General features: G+C 42.1%; 2 protein-coding genes across 2 annotated transcripts in view; both read right to left on the reverse strand.

Annotated features, from left to right (window-relative positions):
* Positions 1–1397, reverse strand: part of LOC147239318 (rho GTPase-activating protein 23-like) — a 63499-nt gene extending 62102 nt beyond the window's left edge. The window contains exon 1 of the mRNA XM_086195091.1: positions 1075–1397. Within this exon, the coding sequence (XP_086051217.1) occupies positions 1075–1083 (9 nt within the window). The 5' untranslated portion in view covers positions 1084–1397. The remainder of the gene's footprint in view (positions 1–1074) is intronic.
* Positions 1398–9394: 7997 nt separating this feature from the next.
* Positions 9395–20255, reverse strand: apol (apolipoprotein L). The gene is made up of 7 exons (XM_086196355.1): positions 20193–20255; positions 18563–18979; positions 14019–14113; positions 12307–12859; positions 12053–12174; positions 9463–10395; positions 9395–9431 (listed from the first exon to the last, which is right to left on the reverse strand). The coding sequence occupies exons 1-7, from the start codon at positions 20253–20255 to the stop codon at positions 9395–9397; spliced, it is 2220 nt and encodes a 739-aa protein (XP_086052481.1).
* Between the last annotated feature and the right edge of the window lie 1751 nt (positions 20256–22006).

Genomic DNA, 22006 nt, shown 5'->3' on the forward strand with positions numbered 1-22006 from the left:
GAGCGCTTGACACATTGAGATCTATGAAGTGATCTGCAGCACCAGGTGGTTGGTGGATGGTACTATGTGCCTTCGGGGCACATTCAGCCTCATTCTGGTATTCAGAGGCATGTAATCAGAATGCAAACCTCGGCGCTCAGAGGCCATATTAGACACCTGAGTATTCACAGGACTGTTTCAGGTATGACATCACTCTAACCAATCAAAGAGCCTGGTGTCATGGGCAGGTCTGGAAGGATGTGGAGCAGGTCTTGGAGGAGGTGGGGGTCCATGTCTCCAGGGCATCAGTGCTGCTCCTCTGCTGCTCCGGTCTCTAACATCTAGTTCCTCGTAACTCCACTGACCAGAGACCAGCCTCTCCTGGGTCTAGGGAGCAAACGTCTCCTGCTGCTCCTCAACATTAAGGCACCGTAGAGGCACCAGACCAGCCTCAGTAACACACTGAAGGACCTGAAGCAGGTTCACTAGCTGGATAAAGGGTGACGACAACTGGCGTGGAGACATCAATAGTACCAGCTTGTAACCAGCAATGACTTGTATAAGTTAAAACATTAATGCTGTATTATTTTATGCATATATATATATATATTTTTATATATATATATATATATATATATATATATATATATATATATATATATATATATATATATATACTTTTATTGTCACTGAATCAAAATCGAAATGGAAAACTGTAGGTTCTTTTCCAATCCTGACAGCACGAATAACAAGAAAGAATAAAGTCAAGTTGAAAGAGTGTTAAAGCTGATTAAGATAATTAAGCACAAGCTTGATAATCGTAATCAAGAACGTCCTGGACTGTTGAATAACTATCAAATAAATTTATAAATAAATGGCATCACACACTGACATGCTTGAACACTTTCCGCAAATGTGTGCCTCGCATGGAAATACGTCATCATCAAAGTATGTATGCACCAAAGTTCATAAAGTCATGTGTGAAGAAATTGAGTACTTGTACGTGTGTGTGTGTGTGTGTGTGTGTGTGTGTGTGTGTGTGTGTGTGTGTGTGTGTGTGTGTGTGTGTGTGTTGATGCGCGCGCTTCTCCTCACCTGGGCCATGGTTCAGCAGGACCTGTGCTGACTCCTGGTCATGGCTTGGAAGATGGTGTTAGAAGCTTTGATTACGAGAGCTGGAAAGATCTTCACTTCACATAGAGTTCAACATCACATCTCGAGAGCGTTGCCCATGTTTACACACATACGAGCTTCCTCCTCTTCCTTTGTACTGTCCTCTGAAATGCTGGCTCTTCAGTACAGCCGTTGTCTTCCCTCTGTCCGAACACAACCTGTGAAATGTCCCCTTTTGGTCACAGGAAGGAAGTCTGTCAGAAGTATCCTGCTTCAGTATCTGGTTGGTACTGCTTTCCTCTCCTCTTGCTTGTGAGTTCTGTCTCCACCTCCCTCCTCTAAATCCCTCCCACCCGCCTGGCTATGCTCAGCATTACTGAGGAACTGAGTGAAGGATCAGAGCACCACGTGACCCGGTGGTGTAGTAGGATTCCCCCAGCAGCTGTCACACTCATTCCTTCACGATGCCTCTTCCACTGGCAGCTGCTGTTGAACTGTCAATCAGACAAAGTGAAGACAGTCGTAGGTTTAACATGTGTATTCCTCTGGTGCTGTTGTTTGACTTCTGAGGGAAAATACAGAGAATTTGGCTAAAGGTCAATATCTTTATCAAGATTGTTTTAAATGTTGTACTGCTGCTTATAGTCTGAGACCAGTTAACTCATAACTTTACACAGTCACACCAGGCCTGATGTGCTATGATAGGAATGCAATTCACAGGAATCATCCTGTTAGTTTGAATTAATTCTGACAGTAAGACTTTGTTGCATATATATATATATATATATATATATATATATATATATGTGTGTGTGTGTGTGTGTGTGTATATATATACACACACACACACATATATATATATATATATATATATATATGTGTGTGTGTGTGTGTGTATATATATATACACACACACACATATATATATATACATATATATGTATGTGTGTGTGTGTGTATATATATACATATATACACACACACTCACATATACACACACACTCACATATACACACATATATATATATATACACACACACACATATATACACATATATATATATATGTGTATGTGTGTGTGTGTATATATATATATGTGTAATATATATATATGTGTGTGTGTATGTGTGTATATATATATATATATATATATATATGTGTTATATATATGTGTGTGTGTAATATATATATATATATATATATATATATATATATATATATATATATATATATATATATATATATATATATATATATATATATATATATATATATATATATATATATATATATATATATATATATATATATATAGTGTAGCTTGATTGTACGGGCCCAGGAGAGGATTGACTATAAAATGGTGATATGATGTTATGATATCAAGCATGAATGAACGATATTTGTTCAGAGTAGTTTAGATTCATGGGTTACAGTTTGTGTTCAACACAATGAAAAGAAAGCATGAATTACTGTTATTTCACAGAAACACGTATAGTCATTTTATCCTTGAGGAATGAGGAAAAGGACATCCTGTAGCGCTTCCCCTGAGCTGTATAGCTGGAAACTCCCACTGACAACAACAGGAATGGGCAGGCTGGTTGGCCGCTGTCTCCACTCCACAAGTCGTGTTTGTTACTCCTGTTTGCACAGTAGCACCGTGATCGCAGGCACATGGCCAGAAAAAGAAATGTAGCAACCCACTGCAGCCATTAGCCTTCAACTTGGAAGACTCATCTCTATCGGTTTCAAATAGTGATTACAATTATGTAAAAGCTTAACAACTGAGTGACTGGGATAGCAGTGATTATGTGGGACAGTGATTGCAGTTAGAAGGTTAGAAGTACAGCACAGGACTGAAACAATGGCGCCATCTAATGTACAACACTCATACTTAGACTTGTTTGTTGTAGTTGGCAAGATAAATAACTGGGTGGCAAGGTGGTGTGGGGGTCTTTCTGGGTGAGTCTCCATGTTCTCCCTGTTCCTGCTGGGTTCTCTCTGGTACTCCAGCTTCCTCCACAGTCCAAAGACATCAAGAGGGACCAGGTTAATCCAGACTCTAAATTGACCGTAGGTGTGGCTGGGAGAGCCAATGGTTGTCTGTCTCTGTGTGTTGGCCCTGCCATGGACTGGTGACCTGTCCAGGGGGAAGGCTGCTGGGATAGGCTCCACCCCCCCCCCCCCCCTTAATAAGTGGCAGAAAATTGTTGGATGGATGGATAAATAGCTGAAAGAACATATTTTGAAATACTAGAGATATCATTCAGAATCTCGTAAATATTGTTTAGTTCGGAACAGGTCTCCAATGGGTCATTCCAATATTGGAACTGATTGGGTAAGGAGGGTGGAGAAAGCATCAGCAAGAGCCTTCAAGAGTCAGTCATGTAAATATTAGTGCTTTAGAAGCTGGTGTTGATTAAAGGGGAAATCTGATTAAATGAAACAAAGAAAGCGAAGGGAGACACAAAATACATGACCCAATAATTGGAATCGCTAACCCTGGCACTTCCTTTTTACTTTTCCTATTTGCACATTAAAACAACAGCACAGAAACCTCTCTGAATGTCCTCCGCCATCATAGCCGCTTTTATGTGCGATGTCTCAAGCAAGTGGACTTTCTTCTTATTTGACGGAAGTCTTCTGTCATCAATGCTGTCCTGAAGGCTGTGTCTAACTATCTTAATAACTTCTGGTGGTCTGAATGCCAGCACCTGGCCAGTCTCTCAGGGGGCAGTGACCTTTCGCTTTCTCTCTATTGCATTTAAGACACAACCCTCGTCCACTCCTTCATCAGAACACACTGAGAACACAGGTGCTCTAACTGATAATACAAATAATATCGGAAAAAGCACAATTTATAACTGATTCAACAAGTTCACCTTTCTTTCCTCTAAGTGGTACGACATGAACTTCCACGCCGTCAAGTCAAGTCGACTAACAGTTGTTTTATTTTTGTTAATGTTCAGGTAAAGTCTCCCCAGTGGGTCAGGAGGTGAGCCGGCCTGTCTTAACACCAGCGCCTGACTCTCTGTCTCCTCCTCCCGAATGTCCTCGCCTGTCTTCGAATGGGAACCGAAAGCCTTCTAAAGCGAGCCTTCTGTTTCGGTTGTCCGTGACCAGCGACGTTTGTAACGGCGGGTTAAATAGCCGCCCGGAGAACTTGGAGGGTCTGACGAGAGTTCATGAAGCAAAGCCAGCACACAGTTTGTGCCAGTTAGCTTAGCTTCTGCTAGTTTCTGTTAGCTTCAGCGAGCTGTGGTGCTAGCTCCGCTAACTAGCTGGCCCGTGGCGGAAAGCACAGACGGACGGTAACACAGTAAGTGTGCCAGTGTTCATGAATCGCTTGGCGTTCCCGAGCTGTCAATTCAAGTTTACCATCGGTATCCTATTCGTCTGGGCTGAGTGATTTTAGGTCTCATTTAGAAATACACACACATTATCCCTGCGCTCTTACGATGAAGGGTTCAGAGCGGAAGTGGTGGTACGGCTATGAGAAGCTTGACTGACACGCAAAGGTTTAAAAAAAAAAGGGTCTGTGTAAAAAAAAAAAATGTTGTCAGTTGTCACAGCTAATTGAGGTGTGTGTCGAACCTACAGTCTTAGAAATGATGACAAGTTGATCTGAGGAACAGTTCTGCCTTTTGGGTTTATTAGTTGAAACCACATCCAGTGGTGGAGCGAAAGGAGTCGTTGCTGTGACGTCACATACTGACGCTGTTTTGATACCCTTGTGCATTACAGAGGAGGGCACATTGCTACATGAAAAGAGCAGTCTCTCCAGATGAGTCAGTAAGGTTTATGCATTGTTAAAATGCCTTCATTTCCCATGACTTTATCAGTTAATAATGTCCAAGGTGTTTGTAAGAGTAGGTTGGTTTAGGAAAACCAACATGTGTTTATGTACATATTGTATCTATGCAATAGGTTAAATGTTTGCCATATTTGTCAGTGCTCTTGGCAAACATTTAATCCATCCTCACGACAGTTAAAAGTTTTATTTATTTTCTCTGTCTAAATTGTATGACATCACTAATTTGTCACATGGTACCACCTCCTTCATTATAATCAAATAGATCCTAAAATAGTGGTAGATGGTAGAACAGATGATGCAGATGTGCCAAACATATTAAAGGTTTGTGTTATTAAAGTGATTTTTCGAAGTGCGGATGTCTCTTCCCGATAAAGGGACAAAGACACCAGGGGAGCAGCAGGGGTGAGGAAACAAGGATGCGCAAAGTGGGAAATGGGAAGAAGTCAATGATGGCAACAGTTCCTCCTATTCAATATTTTTGTGTCACACGTGCAGTCGTGAAAACTCCCTTCAAATGCATCCCGAGTCTCTTATTATGCAACCATTCTATGGTGTTCTGTGTATATGTGTGTGTGTATATATATGTGTGTGTGTATATATATGTGTATATGCACTTCAGTACCAGATCAGACTCTTCCTGGGAGGGAGGGAGGGCCCCATATGCTTGGTAATTCTTTTTGTCCAAAAAGACGATGGTGCAACGTGCCACAAGGCATCTGGAAGACAAATCCTTGTGTTACTACTGCCAGTTCTGTGAGCTGTATTTCCACCACAAGTCAGATTTCATCATTCATACTCAGATACACAAAGGCTCCAAGCCAGACTGTGACTTAAGCTTGGAGCAGAGAGAGCACCTGGTGATTCAGGGGAAAGCCTGTGGAAGGGTGGAGCTCAACCGACGTCCAGACACTAAGCTCAGACCCACTCTACAGTACAGTAGAGAAGTAGTAGTAGAAGCAAGGACAACCAGGAGGTGGAAAGTTGTTGCTGGTCCTGGAGCTCCAACTCCATCACTGTCTGCTCCAGGGGGATTAAGGCTGATCCACAATTCCCTCCTGCCAGATCACCTGCGAGTGAGCTACTGGTGGAGCTCATGATGGAGTAGTGGACCTGGACTGCTGCAGGGGGCCAGTTAATCTTTCAGTCCTTGGTGTTTGGGTCAAGGTTTCCGTCCAAGGATCTGGTTTCACTGCTGAGAACTTCACCACCTACACACACTGGGACCTCGGCTCTTCTCAGTCCACCTGAATCCAGACTGGAGATCCTGGAGTCACAGCTCGTCTCTGTCAGGTAGCATTTGAAGCTAAAACTAGCAGCTGACATTAAGAGGTACACTTGCTACGCTCTGCGGGCAGAATGTGAATAGATGCTGATCTCAAAGCAGTGTGACACGAGAATATTATATGAAAGATCGAATTGATTGTGAATTATACTTTGTTTTACGAGTTTTAATTCCTGAGTATTCACTGTTTTGATAGTATTCTTTTTTATTTCCGAAGTTTTTGACTTGTTTCTCTTTTAAAAAATATTTTTGGGATTCCCACGCGTACCACTAGAGGGAGCTCAGTACCTCTGTCAATCACTTTATGAGACTGATGTTTCTCATCAGCAGACTAAACCAACTCTCAACAGAAGAGCTGAGATTGAGCTGCTGCTGCCACTGACTTGATGCTGCCTGGCTGGGGATGTGGAGCAAATCCTGACTGCTGGTTCAGCGTCGCTGCCAAACTCATTATACGATATACTATACATACATATATATATATATATATATATATATATATATATACATAAAAGAAATAAAGTGAGTGTGTGCGTGTAGGACAACAGTGGGTTTATTAATGTTGAAATCAGCTGACTGTGGATCTGGGGATGATGTAGTTCTTACTGCTTTTTTAATAAAAGCACCATGTCTACTTTTAATGCACTTTGTAATTTTATCCCTTTTATGTATTTTATTCCTTTTAACATTTAATGGTAATTGATGTGAATGCTGATTTTATCCAAATTTATTTGGCTAACCCTAACCCTACTCTCTTTAAACATGATTTTAGTGTCCTTTTAACATTGAAACATTTTTTGTTTCCTGAATGTGAAACTCTTTGAGATGCAAATATCAAATCAAGTCAGTTTTGTGTGTCACCAAACCCCAACCAAAGTTCTGTCCTGACTCTGTCCAAGTAGAGCAGGTCCAGCACCTCCCTCCTTCAATGAACCTCCACCCAAAAATTCTCCATCAGCAAGCACATCCTGCAACAGCAGCCACCAGAACCTTCCTTTTTTTTCCAGACAAAAAGCAGGAAAAAAAAGCATTTTGTAAGAGAAGCGAATTTTAAGCCTAAAACTGATTTTCTGTTTTTATTGGTTTTGTATTTCTTCTGCCTCTTCGTACAGTTACTTTGATTGTATTCTATATAAAAACAACTGAATCACCCTGGTCCCTGGACTACCAGAGCTTTAATACCTCTCAGCTTGATTTATTGAAGGAGTGTTGCTCTAGGCTTGATCTACATGTTGTGTCATGACTTAAGTTTTTTTTTGTAATTTATGATCAAATTTAATTGCCTAACTAAGCTTGAGGCCTGTCTAAAGAAAATTAAAACATGCAGAACACGCAACTTCGTATTTCTAAATTTGGACACAACTGAAGTCATTGTGCTGGGCCCAAACACCTGAGGATCACCTGCTCTGATGAGACAGGTACCCTGGATGGCACCACCCTGGCCCCCAGCACCACCGTAAGGAACCAAGGAGTTCTCTTTGACCAGGATCCTTTAACTCCCACATTCAACAAATCTCCAGGACGCCTTCTTCCATCTACGTAACATCGCTAAGATCAGACACATCCTGGCTCAAGAAGATGCAGAAAAACTAGTCCCTGCTTTTGTCACTTCCAGGCTGGATTACTGCACCTCCCTCCTATCAGGCTGGACTAATGAGTCCCTAAAGACTCTCCAGCTGGTCCAGACAGTTTTACTTGTATAGTGTCATATCGCAACAAAATGTATCTCATGACACTTTACAAATTAAGTAGGTGAAGAACCTCAGTCTTTCTATTAATTTAAACTCAATTCCAATGGGTGTACATTAATTTCAAGTTTGTGTGTGACACAATGTGACCCTTGTTGAAAACCTGTTCTACTCTTGGTCTAGATGAAGAGAAATAGAGTGTTGAGTTGCTTCCAGTGACCAAAGCAGCTTGCAGGCATTTAAAGTAAAAAGATAATTGGCAAGAGGTTTTACACCTTATTTTTCACCACAGGGTGACAGGTATTTAATGGGTGAGTAGGGCAGCAAGTGGATGTGATTATAGAGTCACCTACCAATTAATTTCTCAGTCAGTTCAATTTTCCATAGCATCCTTAAATGAATCATTTAAGCCTACTAAGCTAGTGCCTGTCTCTCCAGAGCTCACCATGAAGCTGTACCAGACAGCTGTGACTACACTTATGTTGTCACTCTGTGAATCTCTTCTCCTGGGGCTGGAAGGCTCACAATAATACACAAACTGAATTGCCTTTTTTAGGACAAGTAAAGTTGTCTGAATTTGAATTCTAAACTGTGGCAATACCAGGGAGCCACAGTTTACATCACTTGACACAAAGTCACATGATTTTCTTATCTACTCTAAAGTTTAAGTCAGTCTGTATTTTCTATTAAATTACGTTTATTGACAGTTTGCCACATTCTTGAGACAAGTGGAGCCTACCCCAGCAGCCTTCCCCCTGGACAGGTCACCAGTCCATGGCAGGGCCAACACATAGAGACAGACAACCATTGGCTCTCCCAGCCACACCTACGGTCAATTTAGAGTCTGGATTAACCTGGTCCCTCTTGATGTCTTTGGACTGTGGAGGAAGCTGGACTACCAGAGAGAACCCAGCAGGAACAGGGAGAACATGGAGACTCACCCAGAAAGACCCCGTGCTCCAGCCGGGGCTCCACCCACAACCTTCTTGCTGGGGGGCCACAGTGAGGACCACTGCTCCACCAAGCTGACCAGTTTAATTAATAGTGAAGTTAAAAATTTAAACCACTGTTAAGCTGCTAATACATGTACTTTGTGCTTTAACATTGTATCTTCAGAACAAGTGTATCAATCATATAACATATCATATACGTATCATTATTGTACACTGTATGAAGCAAAAAAGAATAGTATAAATTTCATGAATTAAATTTACAGTCTCTAATGAGAGAAACAAACTCAAATCAACTTGCAGCTCACATTGCTTCACATAGCAAAATAGAAAGCAGTACAAATGATGATGATGATGATGAGATGATGACTTCCTCTTGTAGGAGGAACCAGGACAGGGACACTTCCTGTTGGACTACAGACATACCTCATCTCTAATATCCTAACTTCCTGTTGGACTATAAAAACACTGTAAGCTGAACTGAGTAAAATTTTGGCTTTTTTTTTTTCTTCAAATTTTGCCTTTTTATCTGCAAAATATACATCAGGATGAATAGATAGAAGCACAGCTGCTACAGCACGAGACAAAGCTGTTTTTTTTTTTGGAGTGTCACCATCTTACTTAATGTGTGCAGGGCATGATTCCTTCTCTGGGTAAAAAGGCCTCTTTATGACAGCTAGGTTATTCTCAGATACCTGCAGGCCCAGACACAAAGAATCCCTGATCTTCTGCCATGAGTTGACCTCTGAGCGCCAAAGTGCACCCCTGGCTTTAATGAACTGTGAGCTCTTACTCTCACTGCCTTTTGCCAAACTGATGCTTTCATTCACGACAAAGAAGATATCTATGCCGATGAAGAGAGCATTAACCGTGATGAGCCCAGCCCTGACAGAGTTTGAGGCAACAAGGGGCCCCTTGATTGCTGCCCGACTAATATCTGGGATATCTGATGCCATCTTTGGCACGTTTCGTAATGCTTTCCCCTCTTGGGCCACCATCTTGCTGGCACTCGTCACTATCTCTTCAATTCGCGACGCTTTAACAGCAGGGACAGCATCAAGAATTGTGTTTATGTTTTTTCCAATGACACCAACTTTACAGATAACCTTTCCAGCGACCAAAGCCATATCTAACTTGTCTTCTTGACTTGTGCTATTCTCCAAACAATCCACGAGTTTCTGCACATCCTTCATGAAGCGCTGCAAGATTTCAGTGGCTTCAAAGATATTTTTACGGTTGACTGCAAACTCTGTAACTGCTGTGACTGCACTATTGACTCCACTGGTAATTCCCAGCCCTAACCCTGTCATTGTTAGAGCTAGAGATGCTCCAGCTGTCACAGGTATTAACGCTAGGCCAATGATGGATACCACACTTCCAATGGCCCCCATCGAGCTACCCACCACGCTGGAGATCTTTGCCCCCATATTCATCCTGTCTAGTTGAACTGCACATTCCTGAAAATCATCCAGGAACTCCAGCATCCTGGCGTGCCGCTTGCTGAACTCAGTTAGGAAATGACAACGCGATTCCTCTGGAAGTAAGAACGCCAACCGAAAGTTGTGGTCCTTCCTGACAAGAGAAAATTAGAAATTAATTCAGAATATATCACAGATGACACATTTAAAATGTAGCAGAGTGTGTTCGTTTGTTAGCTGGGTATGTCACGTTCCACTGTCTGTTAAGTATTTTATTGTTTCCCTCACATTTCATGTCTTTTCTTCCTGTTTTATTTTGTGTTCTCACCTCTGTCTCTGTTCCAGGTTCCTGTCTGCCCTGCCCCCTCCCCGTCTGTGTGCACCTGATTCCTGATTGAGTTCCTGCACCTGTGTCTAATCACTCCCCATCAGCACTGCTTATACTCCCCCTTTGTGTCTCCAGTTCGTTGATGTTCCTGACTCACGTTCCAGCACTCTCTTCCACAGCCACAGTCACAGCCTTGTTGATATCTGAACCTTGCTTGTTTTTTGACCTCCCTTTTGCCTCACTTTTTGGATCCCTCTGCCTGGTTTGATTGCTCACCCGTGTACCAACTTCTGCCTGGAAATAAACCCCACTTGTCTGATTCCAACGGTTTTAGTCGTGTATTTGAGTCCTACCTTTCTGTGTCCAAGTTCATGACAGGGTATCCCAAAAATTAATTGGTGGATGATGAATGGATGGAGAGGACAGATAATATTACAAGAAACAAGCTATTTACTTTTGGAGGTGATAAATTTATACAATAGGATAAACGATTAAAGTACAAGTGGTATCACTTGGGAAATGTCTTTGACAAATTTCAATCGAATACTTTGAGTCTATTGGAACTGGTTCAAATATATTATACACACCACATCCTGGCTTTATGTGGGAGTGAAAGGATCCTGATCAAAAAGATCTCCTAGGTTCCTTACAGTAGTGCTGGGGGCCAGGGTGATGCCATCCAGGCTACCTATGTCATTAGATAAGGTGGTCCTTGAGTGTTTTGGGCCCAGCACCATCACCTCAGTTTTGTCAGAGTTTAATAAAAGTTGTGGATCATCCATATTTTTATGTCCTTTCGACAGGCCTCCAGTTTAGTCAGCTGATTTGTTTCATGTGGATGCATTTATAACCCTAATGCATGGCGCAACACAGGAGAGCCACAACCACAGGCCAGGACTCAGCAGTCCACCTCCACCTCAAGGAGAAGGGACACTCCTTTGAAGATCACAAGGTGCGCATTCTAGCCAGGGAGGACAGATGGTTTGAAAGAGGGGTGAAAGAAGCTGTTCATGTCAAACTAGAATGTCCATCTTTAAACAGAGGAGGGGCATCAGACACCACCTATCACCCATCTACAGGGCCGTCCTTAGATCCTCCCAGCAGGTGCAGCCAGCTTTCACGTCTTCACTCAGGTGACCCAAACAACCCTACCAAGAGGGCTGGGAGGGGTATCCACCCGAAACTGAGGCCAACGACTCACATGACCACCTAACGAGCCCACTGTTCTGGCCTTACAACCACTTGTTTTTGCCACCACCCCCCTGGGTTGATGTATACCCGACACCTCCCACCAGAAATTTAGAACTGAAGAAGCTTCTTGGATGAGAGGTGAAACATTGTCACTTAAAAAGAGGTGAGTCACACATTAAACTATGTTCATATTCTGTTTCCCAATAGCCTCCTGAGCGGAAGTAGGCATTCTCTGAGTGCTTTCTAGTTTCTATATTAACACTGTTTTCAACAACACTTGGCTAGTACTCACCTGATTTCATCACATTCATTGATGTGACAAAGCATCCTGTGAATGTCATTATCAGAGAAATCCAGATCGAGGTTTACCACAGGTTCTATTGTCATTTTCTGGCAAAATTCACTGAAAGATGCACATCAAACTGTTAGTTTCTGTTCTGTAATAAATATTGTATCCTGAGGGGGAAAAAAACTATAAACTTGTGTGTGTGTATATATATATATATAATTTTTTTTGTTGAATTTTGCTGTGCAGAGAGTTTACCTTTTCTCAAACATCTCACACATTTTCTGAGTGATCTGAATGTAGTTATGCAGCCGTTGTGCCAGAACTTCAATGTTAGAAAGTTTGGGCAGGAAGAAGGCGCATGTATCCCTTTTAAAGTTGATGATGAGTGGGCAGGCTTGTCGTGTAGCTGTGATGACAGATTGAACAACTTCAAGGGTGATCCCTTCTGGCAGTTTCAACACCCGGTTCTCCTCTTTAAATATGGACTTTGAGGTGACTGCCAACCTCTCCACAGCATCCAGGAAGGAGTCAAGTTCCTCCAGGCCTTGCAGAGTGTCCTTCAACACAGAAGCCAGCTCCATCTCTTGCTTGGCACGCCTGTTGGCTTTAGTTGTCATGGTCTTGATAGTTTCCAGGAACTCTTGATTTGACTTCAGATCAACTCTTTGTTGGATGTCCATCATCATGATTAACTCTGTCTCCCTTTCAAGCGTCCATCTAGTGAAGCTTTCACAGAAACTTTTGACTTTGTTCATATAAATGAGGGTATCTGTTGTGTACTGGCACAAGACCTCCTGCAGTTTCTGTCTGCTAGACAAAAAATAAAAATGAAAAACTTCATTGTGACGTAATTAAACAACTTCGCATTAAAATGTTCATATTACAATTCCATTATGAATTTCAACTTGAGCATCCATAGAAACATTGTATGAAAGAGGTGTGTGTTTTTAGTCAATTTAGACTATTTGATCTTCATTTAGATGACCTGGTCATGAAATGGTCATATAGACTATGAGCCAATAAAAAGGCCGTTTGACACGGATGCTGTTTAAAGAAACATCACTAGTCTACTGGGACAATAACTGCAATATAACAAGGTGTGTCCAGGCTCGTATCAAATTCTGATACTGATTAGGCATCTAGGCAGTTTTCCACTCAACCTTGGTGGAGGACTGTATACACCAAGAAAGAGGCTACAATTTGGGGCGAATCAATTCAATATGATGGAAAAAAGTTTTGAAATTTGTGTAGCTGTGATGAAGGTAGGCCAAGATGTGATCTATGGAGTTATGTCAAAGTATTATTGTCTTATACACAGTATATCAAATATATCATTTTAAAGATCCCTTTATGTGTCTGACATTGTACTGAAAAACAGCAATAATTACAACAATAAAACCCTTACAATTGGAATAGAATAATTACATAGAGAATAACTAATAATATCATTGATAGATGGGCGGATTTTGTCTTGTTTCACAAACTGGCCTACTTGGTTCAATGCGATTTCTTTCACCACCACCAAAACTGGGGATATTCTGTAATGTCATTGTTTTAGTAAGAACAAAACATGTGTCACCTACACGTGAGGTCAATGAGACCTTGATTAATGACCTTTGATAACCATTGTGGTATTAAAGACAATTAAATAAGTGGCCAGGTAAGTTACTGCATTCAACTCAAGGCTGTCGTCACAAAGACGGACGCGCCAACATATTTTTTATGAGAGAGGGACTTTAAAGATCAAATAGGAGATAAAAAGCAAACAAGAAGATTCAACAGTGTAATAATACTTAACACATCACAAAATTAGAAAGTAAGATACCAGTAAGGTCAAAGGTTTCTCCATATACAGAGCAGTTAAATTGTTGGCTATTTAGGAAAGTTTAAAATACACGTGCACTCTAACTTGACAATTGTAATGGACTTTCATTCTTCTGTACGGCAGCAACTTCCAATCACACTTTACCTTGGTGTAGACATTTTTCTTCTCTTGATCTTGTCCTTGATGTCCCCTTTAAGGAATAAATAGGTCTTGTACTTAACTTCGACTTGAAAAATTAGCTACAAAAGACAACAACGCGTACCTTGATCTGACAGAAATCGCGAGGGAAGCAAATGTGAGTTTGAACTTTAACCAGGAAGCCTCAGGTGTGTGTTTAATTTTCCATGTTCAGCAGCAGCAGGTTGAACTTGAACCACACCCTGTCGATCAGCCAATATACCATTAGTGCTCAGAAAGTTGGACCAAAACAATATAACTTCCACCACCCTAAGATGGTGGGTGTTTAAAAAAACATTAGGCCCATAGCCATGACATTGATCAGCCTTGCATAACGGTTTGGCTCTTTTCAGATTTCCTTAAGCTGATTAAAAAATGAGTGGCACAAGCTAAGCTAAGTCCCACCAGCACTTCCTTTTATTCCCTTTTCCCTCTTTACCTCATCCTTTCCTATACCTGTTTTTTGTTTTTTGAATTACATTTTTGTATTGTTCATGCCATGATTGTCCTTTAAGGTATTTCCCCTTTTGGTGTATAATTTGTATTTGTCCCTTACCTAATTACATTTTTGGTGTCAAATTGGAGTTTCCAATTCCCAATCTTCCTCAACCTGTCTTTATCTCCCCTTTCCTGTTTTGGTCCTTAATTTTGTAATATTCTGCCTTTTGCAATGTCATTAAATTCCTATTTATCGCTTAACCTCTCTTCTGTTGTGTCCAGTTCCTTTTTGTCCTTACAATTATGACTGCTGAGAGTTTTCTTTAACTTCTTTCATTTTCCATACCCAACTTCTCCCTTCTACTTACTTTAGCTTGACCTTGCTTTTACCTTCCCCTTAGCCTCATTAGGCCATGTGGCTCTTCACCTTTCCCTTTTGAACTTAGGTTGTAGGGTTAGCCCACCCCCACCAAGGTGGGAAGTGGGAGTGCATGGTCCTTCCTGGGGGCTATGGGTCCAAAAATTAGGCCATAAGGCCTTTAAAAGGCTGGCTATTGCAGCAACGTTTCGGCCGAATTAATCCTTCCTCAGGCAGAGCCAGGGTAGGTAAGTGCGGTACATGTCCGTGTCTCTCACACTTCTATCCCCTTTGAGCTGTCCCTTTCTTTTTACCTTTCTGTTCTTACCCTTTTTATACTTTCCCTTTTTGTTCTTAATTTCTCCCTTCCCTTCCTATCCTCTTGGTTTCCAATTTGATTATGTTCCTTTCCTCTTTTTTGAGTTTCACTTATTATTCTCTTACTTGAGTTTCTCTTTTTTGAGTTTGATTTAATTTCATATTTTCTCTTACTTGAGTTTTCTATTTTTCTCTTTCTTGAGTTTAACTATTATTTCCTCTTCTGTCCTTCTCTTCCCCTCCTTCTCACTACCCCCCTTGGTTAGGAAAAGAGGGGTTTGGGGAACCGCGACCCAAGAAGGCCACGGGACCCAGGCACACTCCATCCAGCCACCCCTAGTGGTCAGAGCCGATTGCACCAATCCATCCCAAAAAAAAGGGGAGAGAGGGAGAGTTCATTACTTTTAAATTGATGAGATTTAGTTTGTTAGGGTTAGGTTTTAGGAGTTAGGGTCTGCCCCCAACTAGTGGGAGGCAGCCTGGTGCATGGTCCTTCCTGGGGGCTGGGTCCACCACCCGAAGGTGGTGGAGTTTAAAGAAATTAACCACATTGGCTGTTAAATTAGCAACAGGCTTGCAGTGACGTTTCAGCCAATTAGGCCTTCTTCAGGCGATGCCTGTAACTTGGAGAGAGTGGCGCCGACTTGGCATCTCTCACTCTCTGATCCCTGGGCTCCCCTTCTTATCCTCTTTCCTTTTCCCTCTTACTTTTCCTTCTTGCTTTTCTTATATAGTTTCTATAGACTTTCTAGAGTCACACCTATCTACTCTCCTCATCTAAACCTCCCTTTTATACTTTTCCCCCTCTGTTTTTTATTTGGGTTTCTTAGAATTTGGTTAGGGTTTAGGGTTAGGGGCAGAAAAAGGATTTCCTCCACAGATGGGGAAGGATGGAGCACGGTCCATCCAACCTGTGGGCCGTCCGTACCGTCCTGTCGGGTTAGGGTTAGGGTAGGGGAACTGATTCCTCCTTCTCCCCGAGAAGGAGCGTGCACGTTCCATCCCCCCTGCCCAACCATCCCCCCAGTCCCTTGGAGGCCGACAAGCACGCTGGCGTCTCCTGCCATAACGCACCGTGGTCCACCCGTCCTCCATGTTGTTTGTTTGTAAGTTGTTGTGATGAACTTCTTCATTTATGTTTTGATTATATGTATAAAATAAAATGAATTTAATTAAATGTGTCCGAATATCTTAATGAACTGAAAACGCTTTCCAAAATGAAGGAAAGGAATGTGTTAATCCCCCTGGTTTTAAACCCAATCAAATAAATGAAACAAAAGTCTGCAAACTATAACAAAAAACTCTTTCCAAAAAAAAAAGCAAAGGAATGGGTTAATTTCCCCTTATTGTAATAAAAAACAAAAATGTAAAATTTGCGATTAAATAACAAAAGACCAGTCAACTAAAGAAGAGTGTGCTAAAAAATGGCAACGGTTTGAGTCTCTGTGGCTCTTCTTCAGGCCAAGCACCCTAAAAAAGCACAAACAGCTGGCTTGCTTGAATTGGCTATGAGGAGCGATGGGTCTGCTCTCTTCGAAGGGCTGAGTTGAAATGAGCTTCCTCGGTGACTTTCCTCTGTATAAACTCAACCTCTTTTTGTATTTATAAAAATTTTTAAGCCCTTGTCTTTATCCATGTAAGTTATCCAATTTTAAACAGTGAATAATACCCCTTATGTATGTGAATAGTGATCCTCAATATGTCCATTAATTTGTATATTAGAGGGCTGCACGGTGGTGCAGTGGTCAGCACTGTGGCCTCACAGCAAGAAGGTTCTGGGTTCCAGTCCCGGCTCGGGTGCGGGATCTTTCTGTGTGAGTCTCCATGTTCTCCCTGTTCCTGTGTGGGTTCTCTCTGGTACTCCAGCTTCCTCCCACAGTCCAAAGACATCTAGAGAGGACGAGGCTGATTGATACTCTAAATTGACTGTAGGTGTGACTGTGAGTGTGAATGGTTGTCTGTCTCTATGTGTTGGCCCTGTGATGGACTGGTGACCTGTCCAGGGTGAACCCCGCCTGTATTATGTTATTTTAAATTTTAATAAAAACCCAATCTATGAAATATATTTTTTATTATCATGAAATTTACCCAATTTTAACCCAAACCCATTTAAATATTCCCCTTTCTTGAAAAAGTGTTTTTAACCATTAGAGGACAAGCACGGGCACATCCAACCGACAGTAAATGTCTTCTCTTCGATTCCAGGTAAGAAATGTCTTTGCAAAAAGAAGCCATCAAATTGTTGATGCTCTATAAATTCAGGCTAATGCTAATAAGTCCAGTGAGTAAAAAGGCCATCACTGGAATCGAACACCTGAAGGTCAGGGGGAAAGTCCAAAGCCCACTCTGAGTTCCTTTGTGGGTCAATTCTCTATTATTAAAAAAAAAAAATTATATATATATATATATATATATATATATATATATATATATATATATAAGGAAATCCTCAAGGAGATTTTTTTCATACACTGTGTGTGTGTCAACTATATATCGCAGCGCTCATTTAAGCCCTGAGGGTGGATTGTCTCCAATTTCAGGAAAAGAGCAGACTCCTTGGCCGTCCTTCTGCGAGCTGTCAGGGATGTGGTGGACACTGCCCCCATGAGGGCAAGATGAGCTATGCCATGTTCCCTCAAATGGCGATGGAGGAGAGCTGTCTCAGTAGGTTTTTGTATGCGATCTAAATGTTGTTTAAGTCGATCCTTTAATCTATTTTTTGTTTGTCCCACATATATTTTCCCACAATGTTTACAGTAAATTAAATATACTAAATTGGATGATTCCAGACCCAATGTTGCATCTAATGGTGCTCCCTTCTTACTGTATGAATTAAAAACAAATCTCTCTCTTTGAAAGTAGTTTTGTTCTGTCTCGCCATCTTGCTTTAAAAGAGCAGCATGCACCAGGAGATCTTAGATTTTTGTTCCTTTTTTAGGCTGTTGACGATGGAGTAATCTTCAAGGAGCGGCATTTTACTCTATAATTGAGTAAAATTTTGCCTCATTTTATGGGTCAATTGCAGTGACGGAGAAGAGAAGGTGGAAACCAGAGGAATGACCCTCTTGATGGTACGTTGAGGCAGAAGATCCCCAGGTCCGACTCCAACTTCCCGTTTTATTCCTCGAAGGAAAAATCTACTATATCCTCTTCTCTGCAGGACCCCGAAGAGGATAGAGGTGGCTCTTTCGGCATCTGCAGGATCCGAGCAGAGACGACGGTATCTAATCAGTTGTATGTTGCATCAAAATGTATGTTTAGGGTGAAAACTGCTTCTATGTAGTAGTGCATGTGTGTCTGTGGGTTTGAAGTACACTCGGGTAGCTAAATATTGGGTGTGTTTTTGAAAGTAAATTTTTGTGTCCAGAAATTCCAATGCCTCCTCTTGTATATTTGCCTTGAGCTTAATGGTGGTATGGTGGTTGTTCAGGGTGTCGAAGAAACGCTGGAAGTCCTCTCGGGAGTGGCTCCAGACGCCGAAGATGTCATTAAGGTATCTATAGTACATCCCTGGGAGTTTCTGACATTTCAGAAAAACAGTCCTCTCCCACTCCGCCATATAGATATTGGCATAGGCTGGGGCAAACTTTTTGCCCATAGCTGTGCCATGGATCTGGAGGTAGTGGGCGGAGTCAAATTGAAAATCATTTTTGGTAAGACTGATCTCCAAGAGCTGCAGCAAGGCAGCATCAAGTCGGGAAGAGTCGGGAAATCTGCCGAACATGTCCTTCACTGCTCGCAGGCCCAGTGTGGTGTCAATATTGGTGTAAAGTGACTCCACATCGATAGAGAAGAGAAGTGAGTTTGGAGGAATCTGGACAGAACAGACCGTATTAATAAAATCATAAGTGTCTTTAACATAACTTGGGTGTTGTTGAGAGAGAGGGTTAATAAAAGCATCTATATACTCAGCTACCCGGCATGACACACTCCCACAGTCGGAGACAATTGGCCTCCCCGGTGGAATCTGGGAGGGGATCGTCCACGTCGCGGGATCCTTATGTATTTTAGGAAGGAGGTAAAACCTCCGTGGGCGTGGTATAGATGGTCCTGAAAGGTCAGTCATTTGTTTATGAGAGATGAACTTTTGCGTATATAGATCCTCTATGATGGCATGTAGTTGCTATTTATAACTATTTTGGAACCTTTATCGGCGGGTTAGATGACCAGATCATTATTTTTCCTTAATTGCCTTAGTGCATTCTGCTCCGCTGAGGTCAAGTTGGGTTTGGATTTGCAGAAGGAAAGATCATTCAGAAGGAGATTGTCCTGCTCCATTAAGTCCATCACCTCACCAGGGATTGAGCTCTAAGGAGGCTCCCAAAGGGAAGGCTCCACAAATTTCCTGCCCTGAAGAGGAGCTCTGCTCCACCCTCTGCTCTATTGTAGACAATACATAAGAGAGGGAGAGGTTGAGGATGTTCCCCTCCTCTCAGTCAGGAGATCCTGTACCCTCCCTCCTCAGTTTAACTGCGCCAACCAGGAGGCCAGGACGGAGCTATTTAGACCTACTGCGAAGACCACCTTGTGGGTATCTGGGTTTGGAGGAAGTTTCTTAAGGACCCCTGTTAGATGATGGATCTGTGCTATCTACTCGAAGAGTGGGCACATCAAAGTGAGGGATCCGAGCCAGGTTTGAGTCTCCCAATATTAAAAAAGGATCCGTAACCTCCAAATGCCATCTCGCAATTTTTTGGAAAGTTCGTTCATGATACGTGGGTATTTTCCTGTATGTAGGAGCTTGGAGGCCTGTTTGTATTGGCGACACTGCGCTTTCCGACTCTCCCATGGTGTCCGTAAACTTTACTCAACTCAAGGGATTTAAATCTGACGTCAAGTCCCGGTGTTTCTCGTGAGACGGGGCTTTAATTGGTTCCACTGAGGTTAGTATTAGCGTGTTTGTTGCCAAATGTACTGTGTCGAGTGGCCCGTTCCCAGCATTCCCGTTCTATGCGGGACCTCCGAGTCGGATGGGCCAGCAAGGGTAGTCGGCAAAGCAGCAACTGGAGGTAAGTATGGTGTTATACATTGTTCTCCACCAGGTGGGCTCCGAGGGGACCTGGGGAGCTCCGGGGACCGAACGACGCCATCTCCGCTCTGGGGCACCGCACGCTCCGACTGTATTTTCGTTTTGTCTTAAACAGACAGACTGTAGGTGGACAGGAGAGGAGGTCGGAGGACTCCGCGGAGTTACAGCGTCCGAAAACGAACAGGACAGTCGGTCCTCCATCAATACCGCCACATTGGTCAACGGAGTGGTAAGCGAAGTAAATTTAGTCCGTGCCCCCCTAGTGGTGGGGTCGACATCGCAGTGTCCCCAGGGATCACCACCTCCTCTCGTTTTTTATTCGTATATGAATTTCCGCTGTGGTAGTTGTTTCTCGCTCCACCTTAGACCCCTGATTCGGACGGAAAGAATTGGAGTTATCCACGGCAAGTCCCCCCAGAGTCAAAAAGGGTATCTGGAGGGATTCTTTCTTCCACCAGGGTTAGGATTTCTGGGTTAGGGTTCTCATGGTCGGCGGAGTGATTAGTGAAAGTTTCAAGTTGATTGGAGCAAAGGGGGCAGAGTTATTGTCGAATAAGCCCCTATTTTGACCTTCATTGGCGGTGCACTTTTGACCTGTAGGGGGCAAAGTGCTGAGAGTCTGGCTACCGCCCCCTTGCTGACCACTTACCGTAAAAGTCTTTTTTAAGACTGGTAAAAAGCCTTTCTTAAGGCTGGTATTTGTTCTTTCTTCCTCTCTTTTCTTACCTGGTATGGAAACAGATTTCTGTTCCATCCTACAACAACAACAACAACTTTTTATTCATTTGTTCTTTTGGGTGATCACGGATCTCCATGCCCCTTTTTTATGGATTAGCTGTGCCTCACCTGCAGGAAGCACAGTAATCCATTGTTCTTCAAATATTCATCCTTTTTAGGGTTTAAACAGGGGAAACTTTAGGGACAAAAAAACAGACATCATTTCCCACAACTGGGCAGCCCCTTGGCCCTCTTAGATCTGATTTAAGCACGAGTGTGTGTGGTTTGCAGTGAAAACACAAAGCGAATTAGCCAATTTGCAGTGGTGTGACGTGTGATGAACACACAATCTGCTGTGGTAATATTAGTGTTGAGCACAAAGGGTATCCTGGTTTACCATTTTGTCTTATTCTTGTCCATTGAAGATATCCCCTTTATAAAGACCCTTTGAAGACTGATCACTTCTGGAGCATTTGCCTACAGATGTAGACAAAAGATATCTCCTATTAACAACAAATGATAATAAGTACTTTGATAATAGAAAGACATTACAAATATCGGCCCCTCTAAAAAATTAAACAATCAAAAGGGTTCTTGAAGAGGGTTGAATCAGAATCCCCCCCCCCTTATTCCTTATTGGTTAAAATGTATTCCCTGTTTTTAATTATTTCATTATGAAACCGATAAAACATCATAAACACCTAGAGAAAAACATGGGATCACATCCACGGATCAATCCACCAGTAACAACAACAAAAACCTACTTCAAATTAATTCAAGCAATTCACCATGCGGGGGTCATTGAAGAATCCTTGACAGGTGAGACGTTCCCTAGTGGAATGACGAGGCAGGTGATGAAACTCACCTCCTTCATCAAGCCCTCCTCTCCTAATGAAGAGACCACACAAAAAATAAAATTAAATACAAATCAATGGATGTCTAATAAAATGCAAATATTGCAGCGTCATTATGATCACATCATTTCACAGACTTACCAGAGCTTGATACACAGGCAGCTGATAAAGCAATGTATTTCGCTTCCATCAGATACAAAAACAGATTAAAATCAGAAACCAAAACGAGGTTCAGAGAAAT

This window comes from Aulostomus chinensis, chromosome 23 (assembly GCF_037954235.1).
Source record: "Aulostomus chinensis isolate RoL2024-O1b breed Wild chromosome 23, RoL_Achi_v1.0, whole genome shotgun sequence".
Taxonomy (NCBI): domain Eukaryota; kingdom Metazoa; phylum Chordata; class Actinopteri; order Syngnathiformes; family Aulostomidae; genus Aulostomus; species Aulostomus chinensis.